Below are 11,596 nucleotides of genomic sequence, written 5' to 3'. Positions count from 1 at the left end.
TGAGCTTAGCTTCATTCTAATATAAACTTTTTTATTAGGCCACTGCTCAGAAAGCGTGATAGCCTTGAGTTCTTCTATTATTGTTTTGATGTTTTCATTCTCTTCTGGCTCTTGAATGAAATCAGGCCTTGAATCTATGTCCGTTTGTCCACCTTCAGTTGAGGTTTGTGCTTATTTGTCCTCAACTAAATTCTGTAATTGCTATTTTTCATTTGCACCATCGTTCACTATGCTTCAATTCGCCACTGAATTGATACTTCTAAAAGCTTGCTGATCTCCATGGATTCTTCTAATCCCCCATTGAGATGATAATTTAATAACTTGATGCGAAGTAGATCGAATAGCATTCATATCATGAATCCAAGGCCTTCCCAGAATCATATTATACACCATGCCCGTATCTATCACTTGGAATTTCGTATCTTTGACAACTTCTTCTGCAAATGTGGTAAGCACTATTTTCCCTTTTGTAACAGTGCTTTAAAATTCAAATCCAGATAAGGTACGTGCTTTGGGCACCATTTTGTCATCAGGTTGCATCTCGTTTACCACTCTTAAAAGAATGATATTTACAGAGCTACCTGGATCAATGAAAACTCATTTCACATTAGTATCATGTACAAGTAAAGATATTACCAGTGCATCATTGTGAGGGATCATCACGCCATCTGCATCATCAAACGTTATACTCTTCTTCTAAAACTTGGCGTACTCGCTTTCCGTGGGTAACCGTGAGTTTTGATGTCTTTTTTGCTGTCGTATATGTCACACCATTGACCTCCTCACCTCCGCTTATCATATTAACCGTCCTTTTTGGTGATGGAGATGAAGAGGCTTTTGTCTATTCTTTATATACGTTTGCTTACCCTTTTCGCTGAACAAGTCAGTTAAATAACCTTGTATTAACAAATGCTATATTTCACTTTGCAGCAATCTACAATTTGTTGTTTTATGACCGTGGTCGTTATGAAATTCACACCAGAAATACGGATTTCTCCTTCTAGGGTTCGATCTTATTTCTTTTGGCCACCACACTTTATCTCCCATACTCCTTAAAACAACAACCAACTCAGAAGTGCTAATATTGAAGCTATAATCACCAATCTTTGCCTTTGTATTAACATTGTTGTCCCGCGCATCTCGCTCTTTCCCGAACTTGGTTGATGAACCCGGGTCTCTGTCTCTTGATCTAGAACCATACCTTAGATTTTCTTGTTTAGAGTGTGAATCCCATTCTGCTGGTCCCATGTAAGGTTTGTACCTGTTCTTACCAGACCTTTTTTTTCAGTTTCTGATCGCCTCGAACTTGTTCTTTCATCACCCCGTGATCGAGTGATAGTGTCTTCTTCTATTAGGTACTGAGCGAATTTGTTCCTTGAGTCTCCTCGTGGCTTCTGAGCTTTTTTCTTTTAAGTTACTTGCAAATGCCATGACTGCCCAATTATCAGGTACCCGCGGTAACATCATTCTTTCATACTGAAATCTATCCACAAATTCCCTGAGTAGCTCTGTATCTCCTTGTTTTATTTTGAAGATACCTTCCATCCTCTTCTCAACTTTTTGAGCTCCCGAATATGCTTTTATAAATGAATCTACAAGCTCAACAAAAGAATCAATAGAATTTTCTAGTAAAAGAGAATACAATGTTAGTCTCCTTTCGTGAGTAATTCGCCAAATTATATTACCAGCACCGACTCAATGCTTGGTTAAATCATTGCCTTTCACGCTAGTTGTAAACGCAGTTACATGATCTCGTGGGTCAATTGTTCCATCATACTTCGGGATATCGGGCATTTTAAACTTCTTTGGAATTAGCAAGGGAGATGCACTTGGCTTCCAAGGCTGTTGTGAATATTTGTCAATATCCACTCCTTTAATTACGGGTGGCACACCAGGTATTTGTTCCATGCGATCGTTCTGCTCCTTGAGCTGCTTCTTCAAAGTTAGTACTAAACTTTGTAAATCAGAATTATTTGGTGTACTTGACCTTCCATCGCGAGATTCGCTGGGAGTTCCTCCGCTTCCCGAATTAGCAAGTTCCGAGCGTGGGTTTTCTGTGGTTACAGTGTTGTTTGGAGGTGGAGCTGGTGGCACAGTTGGCAATCCACTAACAAAAGCTTGAAGAGCATTGTTGACGTATTCTGCAATTAGTTGTTTTAATGCGTCCTCGACAGTTTGCTCGTCCCCTTGTTGATCATTCGTGTGTGATGTTGATCTTTGAGGTGTCCCCTCCCGGGACTATAGAGGAGAATTTTGAGGTGAAGGGATTGGAGTTCCTCCATCCTGTTGGTTCTATTGGTTCAGTTGGTTGTTGCGTTGGCAGTTGACATGATTGTTTGAAAAGTGAAAAGATTATCAAATTCCCGGTAACGGAACCAATTTGTTTAACCAAAAAATATATCTTTTGATCAAAGCCTAATTTTAGAAGAGAACGGGTTACTGATAACCAAGTTTAGCTTCACTTTCTCAACAGTATCAAAGGAAAATAATAAGAATAACTAAGGAAATAATTGATTGCAAAGTCAAAGCACAGAGTTTCGAAAAAACAGAAAAGTAAAGTGTATATTTCAATATTGCCTCAGATGTGTCCTTACAAATAGTATTTTGTGCCCTTATATAGGAATATACAATAGTAACAGTTTTCCCCCATAATTTGGGCTAATTATGGGCATTAATGATATTGATTGCCCATTATTTTGAATTTTTATAACTGACGCATCTATTGCTATAAATGCCTTATATCTATTCAAATTCCCCTTCTTTATTTCCTTCCAGTCCATGTATCTTCCTTCTAATTGTTATTTATTCATTCCTTGCCTGATACTGTTTCGTGGGTATTTCTTCCCGTGCCTTTTCTTTTTCTATCAAATAAGACTGCCACGTGCTGCTATGTTATTGTTCCACGCGTTATGCCATGTCAATAGTCTAATATTTCACGTGTAGCTCTTTTTCACCACCAATACAACATTGATACTGGAGGTCTCATAATTCTACCAAAATCAAGTTTTATGCATTCGGCGCATAGGTATAGTACTTGAGGATATTGGAAGCAAAGAATTCTAAGATAGGAAGTTTGGAGGATTGGGGAGCTCCAGGAGGTTTCAAAGTAGGAAACCGTAAAAGATGCAAGCATCAGATAAATAATGGTATGATTGGTACTATTGGCTTGTCCATCTACTGGGTGGGACTACTCCGACATATTACGCCTCTATTATCCCGCCCTCGAGACTGAACTAAGGCACATCCCTTTTTGCTTAGGGTTTGGTTTGGGTCAGTTTTTGCCGATCAAAATAAAGTACTAGGCCAGGGCTTTGTTTCCTGCGGTTTCCGATATTGCAATGGCAAACAAACAGAAGGTTTCCCTCTTTCGGGTATAGGTTTTCCAATTTATTTACATATTCGAACAAATAGAAATTTTGTGGGGTGCAAATTCTGCAATTGTAGCGTCTATAAGCTTTCTTATAATTTGCATATACTATTTTGGGGTCATCTATTAGGAATAGGGTTATGGTTCTTTTCCATCAACATTTAATTGAATTCAAGGCAAGTATATTTATAAACCAACGTGCATTACAAGAGATATAGTTTTATACAAAATATGCATTGCATGAACCAACGTGCGGACCGTGTGATTTATCAATACAATATTTGATTCACACGGTTTTTTATCATATGTAGTTCAATTTCATTGTTTTTACCTAACTTAAAGAATCAAGAGAAAGAAAAAAAGTTTGATGTCCCACTGATGACCTAATTAAACATAACGGTTATAAGACAAAATCATCAAGCATTATGGACTGTAAGACAGAAGAATGTGGTAAAATATTGGCTGCTCATATATTGAATAGTCATATCCGACATCAACTTAAAATTGAAAAGAAAGTTTTACAGACAACCTGATATTTAAGAAAATTAGGTAATTCCCACTTTTGACCAGTATCCTCCCTAAAGGGATTCCTAAATGCAAAAATCAGATAATTTAACAGAAGCAATCTCATAGAAAAGGAAAGCTAAAAGAATTCAAGAGAGGTCTTATTATTATTCTCAAACTCAAAAAATGGTATAAAGGGTTTATTAAAATAATTCTAAAAACGTGTTTGAAGGATTAAACTCTCCATAAAACCTAGAGAGTCAAAACATTCAAAGGCTTTTGCTCTTTTTCGTCCTTCTTGTCAAGTGTCAAAGCAAATACTAGTATTTCCCTGAGGTCCAATTTTATTAGTAGAAAAGTAGACAAGACAAGACCCTAAGAAATCAAACATAAGAATGTAAAGTGCACATTTCAAATTTAAACCAGCCCTTATAAATAGCACAGGAGAACAGGTCATATCATGTATATTCAATTTACAAACATAATAACACCAATTACACTAACACCCAAAAAAAACAAATCTTTTTGACAAGAAAAAACACAAAACGTCATTTTAACTTCTTGAAAGGGCCATGCAACGTTCAGCAATATCTTCCTCTTCAGCCAAGAACGTGTGCCATCAAATTCTCCGGCTCCGACGACAAATCGAGCCAGCGAAAAACCGGACACCATGCGACGTGTTCATAAACCACAGAGGAATTGACACAAAAAGAAATGTAGCAGGATTGTTGTATGAGCACATTAAGAATAATCTTGGGCTGCAGCCATTTTTGGACAGTAAGAACATGAAACCAGGGGATAAATTGTTCGATAAAATCGATCCAGCGATTCGCAATTGTAAAATTGGGATGGCTGTTTTCTCCCCTCAGTATTGTGATTCTTATTTTTGCTTGCATGAGTTGTCTCTAATGATGGAATCAAAGAAGAGGGTTATACCAGTTTTTTGTGATGTTAAACCTTCGGAACTTGCTATTAAAGAGTTGAATGTTAATTTTCCGAATAAGGATTTGGAGAAGTTTAACTTGGCTCTTGAGGAGGCAAAATACACCGTTGGACTCACATTTGATACTTTAAAAGGGTGAGTATCCGTGCCACATTTTATTCTTCCTTTCAAAAAGACACTTATAAATATATACTTAGCTTCCTAGCTCGTTATAATTTTTTCGTTTGCGCATATTTTGGTTATTTCATAAATACCCATGACCTAACATTTTGTTTTTGCCTATGTTAAAATTTGAATCCATGCATGATTTTCTGGTTTTCTGCTCACTTCATTAACTACTATGTTACATTTTAATTGTAATTTCTTTGTACTCTATTGATATGTCACCGCAGATTAAGAGAAAATCATTTGAAAATATGATTTGCTTAATCTTTATTGAGATACATGTGACATCATATTTATTGGGCATGGGAATTAATTCCATGTTTGCAAACTTTGGGAAGAGAGAGAAACAAAAGGAAATTAGAATGAGCCAAAAATAAAGTTATTTTCGTAGGGGTTACTTGTTACTGTTCTTTCTTTTATTTTTCCTAAGCCGAAGATCTTCCGAAAACAGCCTCTCTATTTTCTTGAAGGTATGAGTAAGATTTGCGTATATACTATCCTTCCCAGATCCCACTTGTGAGATTATACTGGGTCTATTATTATTGTTGATGTGACATCATATTTATTCGAGAAAAATAGAATAGAGAACAAATTATCCGGAGCCTTACAACAAGCTGTAATATTTATAAAAAATTACTACATTTTTTCACTTAAAGAAAGTAGACATTCGTAGGCACAACGTAGAATAAGAAAGTAGGATAACTATTTTGGATTGTACATAGAAACTTTCTTAAATTATTACTACTTGTTTGAGCATAACTTTTTTTTTGCTTTTTTTGTTTGAGCGTGACTTTTTCTTTTTTCCTTTTGTTTGAGCATAGTTTTTTTTTTCTTTACTTTATTTTAGCAAGATTTATACAAAATCTGACCTGGGTAATATTGTTTTGTGAAGGGACTGGTCGGAGTTCCTGGTGAAAGCTTCGGATGCAATAATGAAGAACTTGTACGAGGTAGAAAGAGAGAAGCTGATCCACAGAAAGATATATATTCGTCGAAAACAACTTTTACACAACTATTGATCGATGATAAATAAAAGAGGATCTATATATCGATGAGTTCAACTCTAATAAATTCACATTAATTCATTTGTTCCTTAGTTTAATTCTTTTCTTAACCAAAGTCCTTTAGGAAGACTCAAAGGACTTGCTCCTAGCTAACACATTCAATATTCTTTAATCTTTGTCATGTAAGTCATGTTTCAGGCTTTTTATTGCCGAGTAAGTTGGGATTTCCGACAATTATTAATGTAATTGTAAGATTTTTCAGGTTGTTTTTGTCGTCTATGTAATCCATCAAATCAATGTAATACATAGATGATTCAAGATATAAGCTCTCTATTTCACGTACTTTAATTATATCTCTTCTTCCTGTTTTATACAGATAAGAATATATACCAGATTAATTAAAGAAGATGAAGACAAGTTAAATAAAACTCAGTGGGAGGTTCAAGTCCGTGTCTTTTTGGAAATTGGTATTCTACTTCATGCCACGTCGTATGCTGTTCTTCTTAGTACTTTACTTTCCTTTTTTGGAAAATGTTGATCAGTCAACATGGTACGCTGAGTCCCAAATTAGCCACTACCTGTGACTCGGTCCATTTGAAGTTTCTACATATATTCCTTTCTCTGGGAATATATAGTATATCTTTCAGAAAAATACATTTGTCATAAATAATAGTGATAACTAGGGGTGTTCATGGTTCGGTTTGAATCGGTTTTTTCCTAAAAAGAAACCTAACCAAGTAAGTCGGTTTTTTAAATATTAGAACCAAACCAAACCAATTAAGTCGGTTTTTTCTCGATTCGGTTTATGTCGGTTTTTCAATTTTTCGGTTATTTTTCGGTTTTTTCTTAAATATAAGACATACACTACCAAACACACATTTCGGCGACCACATTTTGAACGTAATACTATCAAATCAATTGCCCTTGAGAAATCTATTATTTACCAAGATATATTGATGATAATTGAATCAAATAGTGATGAATAATTTAAGGACTCAATTAAAAATATATTATTTTTAACATGAAATAGATTCTTACACTTAACAAAAGAAAACTACCAATTAAACTAGAATGTAAAGGTAAAGAACTATATTAAAAGTGCAAACGATTAATATTTAGTATAAAATTTTTAAAACTTTGTATAAAAGTATACATATATATAGGTGTAATAATAAATTTAAAATAGTTACTCTTATATTCGGTTTGGTTCGTTTTTTTTAATTAAAACCAAAACTAAACCAAATTTGATGGTTTTTAAATTTCAAAATCAAAACCAAACCAAACCAAAAAGTATCGGTTTTTTGGTCGGTTTGATTTTCGGTTTGGTTCGAATTTTCGGGTTTTTATGAATACTCCTAGTGATGACGGTAAGACTGAAATAAAGTGTCTATAGTCTAGACTTTCTGAAACATTACATTCAGATATCGTGTAGTTAATAAGACTATTCGTAAAAGAATTCATATTTGAATAACTGAAATTAAAAGTTCATTTCACAGTGCAAAAATTGACTGTTTGAATCAAAGACAGAATTCCTTTTATGCATACTGTAATTATTAGTATTATATTTGGATCGAAATAAGGAACCTTTTACTCTGAGCTTTATGATTTTCTTTTGGTTTGATCTTTTCAAGGGAATTAGAAAGATTAGACAAAGAGTTGATTAGTCTAATGAAATATACTACATACTAGTATGTCGTAAAAATAGTACCATGATTTTGACTTCTGTTGTACCATACTACTCTCTTTGGTTGCACTTTGTATAACATTATTTTCTGTTACAAAAAATGATACATTCCTATACTTTTCCTAATTAATGTGAAGCTTTTATAGTCATATAAATACTATGATATGTTTAAGATCACAAGTTTCAAAAAAAATTATATTCGAATAAATATTATGACGTATTTAAGACTATAAATTTTAATTTTTTTAAATTTTTTATTAAACTTTTAAGACATGTCAAACTATAACCAAGTGAATCAGAGGAAGTGGTTGTCGAATAAAGTGTCTCTTCAAAGAAGGAACTTCAAAGGAAGAAACAAAAGAAACAAAGAAGCACTTGAGCTTAATTAATTATGGAGTCCATTAATTAAATGGTCATTCAATTATCCGAAATTATCTAGTACTCAGAAGGTCACTCAATCAGATTTCTCAAATTTTTAATTGTCAAATACCTGTTTTATCCTCTAAATTATCAACTTTTCTTATTTTTTTAATATTATAATTTTTTCTCTTTTAAATTTGTCACACCTCCATTTTACACCCGCAAGGGGGTATGAGAATTTATCCAATTAAAGTGACATTATGCGAAATAGGATTATTTATTTATCAGAATCGCCACTTGGGATAGTTTATTTGGTGTCCCAAGTCACCGGTTTATTTTAAAATCCTAAATCGAGGAAATTCGACTTTTATTTTTAAAGTCTGTAAACCAGAAATTCTAGATAAGGAGTTCTGTTAACCCGGGAGAAGGTGTTAGGCATTCCCGGGTTCTGTGGTTCGAGCACGGTCGCTTAAACTATTAAAGTTGGCCTAATTGTCTGATTTACTATATGTTTTAACCTATTGTGCATTTTTAGTTTTATAACCGCTTTTAATTATTTTTAAACCCTTTTTAGGATTTATGGAATTATTTCTTGAACAAAGTACGATTGTCGTACACTTGCCGTTTTTGGAACACGCCACAAACCACGCTACATGAAATGCACCCGCGATTTGCGACATATTTTATTTTATTAATGTTCAAAGTTGTTGTGGTCGGGTCACATGAAATGCACTCCCGAATTTTAGTAATTAAAAATCACAACTACGTCACGGGAACCGTACCCGTAGCTATGATGAATTATTTAAATAACGCACCCAAAGCAACTACGAAGATTCAATTTTTAATAGCAACATTTGTGAGGGCCATGGATGATTTAATTTATTTATGTCACACCTCAAACCTTTTTCTATGAGTGTTAGTTCTTGAATCTAATCTTACGAGGGCCATGGATTATAAATCTTATTTGGCATGACACGCCTCAATTTATTCAAAGGGTTTTATTATTCGAAATTGTTATAATCGGGTTATATGAAATGCACCCCGAATTTTGGAATTAGACATCGTAACTATGTCATGGGAACCATACCCATAGTCATAATGATTTATTAATCGTGCCTAAAGCAACTAGCGCATTTGAATTATTTTTCTAATCTTTGAGATTATTGTGAAGGCTATAAGATTGTGGATGTTTATTTTTGTGTTAAGGGCTTGATAATGTTCCTATTATTTTAAAGTATAATTATTTAAAGACATGAAAAATAAACTAGCTACAAGTAGAACCAACTTAACTTAAAATGATTCATTCTCATTATCGTCCAAAGAAGAAGGAAAACAAATTCTCTACTTACTTTACTGAAACATTTCATCAACAGTTAATCCCAAACCCATTAATACTAAAGAAATCACTAGCAAGACACATATGAACTTAACTTTACCATATCAATTTTCCAATTCCAACTAGAACGGCTCATAAAGTAAAATAATAAAATATTAATGAAACAAAAACATGATCCATTAAGATCTAGCTATTTTTAACGTAGAAGACTTACTACCTTTTAATAACTATACAAATTAGCATTCTTATAGAACAACATATAAAAGAAAAGATAATGAAATAGCCAATATCCGTAAAGAGGAAGAACGCACAAGTTAATTTCCTCAAGCTTAATATTAAACATAATGCAAATCACAAGCAACTTTCAAACAAACAGAACCTATAAAAATGAGATTCAAGCATTACATCATCCAATCAAATGAGTTACATGAATGAAATCAAAGTCATACCTCAACAGCCAAGTAAATATCTCAAAATAACCAGATAAAGGCTGAACAGGTGAATCAATGGGACATGGACAACATAGCAGTAGCGAACAACAATTCCATCGCTTTACAAGTAAAGAAGAAAACAGAAGTTAGTTCAGCAACTTGAAAGCATCAAACTTCAACAACACCCAGCAACTCTATGGCTCAACAAAGAGCAAACAAAACTCTCACAATCCTCGGCAATGTAGAGTCACGAATAGAGTTTTGAAATAGCTTTTAATTCTTCTTCTATTTTTTTGATTTTTGTGCTTTTGCCTTCTTTCTTTTTTTTCCGCTAGCTTTAGCTTTTGAATTCCCAAATCTGGAATTTTTGAATTTCGAAAATCATGGTCTTTTTGTGGAAATAGCGTGAGTGAGGGGTGAGGAGGAAGAAGGCTAGAGTTTCTTCAAAGGGAGGGGTTCTGTGGTGTTTTTTTTTTTGAGAAACGAAAAATGAAGAAGCCATGGTTACTTTTGTTGTTCTTTTTGCAGAATGGGGTTATGGGGAGCTCCTTAGAGCTGATGGAAACGACAGATTCTTTTTGCTATTAGGTGTAGGGTCTTAGGTTAGCTACTAGGTTAAGAATGTGGAGGGAGTGGGTTATTGGTCCAGGCTGGTTAGGCGAAATTTGGGTAATTTTGGGCTGGTGGGTCAATTAGAGAAATTTGGGTATTATATTTGGGCTTGAGTGATTATTTGGACTGGTTTTGGCTTTAAAACGGCCCAATTGCTTAATATAAAACCCCATTGCAATTAAATCCTTATTCCCTTTCTTTTCTTTTTCTTTAATTAAAAATCCTAGAAATTAAAATTCTAAATTATCTAAAAATGTGAAATTAAACTAATTAACTAATTATAAAAATTATAAAAGCTACTTGATCCTAAATTAAAAGAGAAAAAATCAATGAAAGGAAAAAGTGTAAAAATGAAGCATTTTTTTTTTTGTGATTTCAATTTTTATAAAATAAATAACTACCGATTAATCCTAAAAATGTAAAAATAAAGCCTAAATGACATGCGTGATATTTTTGGTATTTTTTATTATTTAAATAAAATTTAAACATGCACAAAATGCAAACAATTAAATAAAATTCTACAAAAATTCCTAAAAATAGCAAATAATTAAGAAAAATTTATTTTCTTGGGATTTTATAGGAGCATTTCATATAGAGAAAAAATCACATGCTCAGAAAATCTACATTATGGACTTACCTATAGAACAAATATATTTTATTTATAAAATAAAAAATGAAAAATTAGATATCTAGCTTATATAATGTCGAAATAAAAATATAATTGAGCATAATTTTCAAGAATATATAATACACATTATAAAAATATATTTATTTTAAATAATTATTTTTTATATTACTTGATGGAATATATATTTTACAACTTTTATTTTCCTTCATTTTCAATTTTGTAAATTAAATTTTGAATTTTGTTGTTAATATCAAAATTATTATTACGAACAAATTGTTCTAATTAATTTTTTTTACTTTGCTCAATATTTTGTTATTTCAACATTATATATGCCTAAATACTATTTTATTTTTAAATTTATAAATAAAATTTATTTATTCTATAGGTAAGCCCATAATATAAATTAAAAAGAAAAAAAATTATAATATTAAAAATTAAAAAATAAATTAAAAGGAGACAAAAGTTGATAATTTAGAGGGTAAAATAGGTATTTGACAATCAAATGAGAAATCTAGTTGAGTGTCCTTTTGAGTGCTATAGGCATAGTTAAGTGACTTTGCTG

General features: G+C 32.7%; 1 protein-coding gene across 1 annotated transcript; it reads left to right on the top strand.

Annotated features, from left to right (window-relative positions):
* Positions 1-4,365: 4,365 nt before the first annotated feature.
* LOC104246449 (probable 2' cyclic ADP-D-ribose synthase BdTIR) lies at positions 4,366-6,009 on the top strand. Its single transcript, XM_009802259.2, has 2 exons — positions 4,366-4,949; positions 5,872-6,009. Exons 1-2 carry the CDS (start codon positions 4,444-4,446, stop codon positions 5,996-5,998), a joined length of 633 nt encoding a protein of 210 aa, XP_009800561.1. The 5' UTR covers positions 4,366-4,443; the 3' UTR covers positions 5,999-6,009.
* The last annotated feature ends 5,587 nt before the right edge of the window (positions 6,010-11,596 follow it).

This window comes from Nicotiana sylvestris, chromosome 2, assembly GCF_000393655.2.
Source record: "Nicotiana sylvestris chromosome 2, ASM39365v2, whole genome shotgun sequence".
Classification (NCBI taxonomy): Eukaryota; Viridiplantae; Streptophyta; class Magnoliopsida; order Solanales; family Solanaceae; genus Nicotiana; species Nicotiana sylvestris.
Note: the sequence above shows the minus strand (reverse complement) of the source record. Positions and strands in the feature narration are given on the sequence as shown.

Excerpts from the sequence above, each read along its gene's own strand:
- LOC104246449 (XM_009802259.2), top strand. The coding sequence starts at position 4,444 with ATGCAACGTTCAGCAATATCTTCCTCTTCAGCCAAGAACGTGTGCCAT. Across the intron at positions 4,950-5,871 it reads ACATTTGATACTTTAAAAGG|GGACTGGTCGGAGTTCCTGG; the intron begins GTGAGTATCCGT and ends TGTTTTGTGAAG.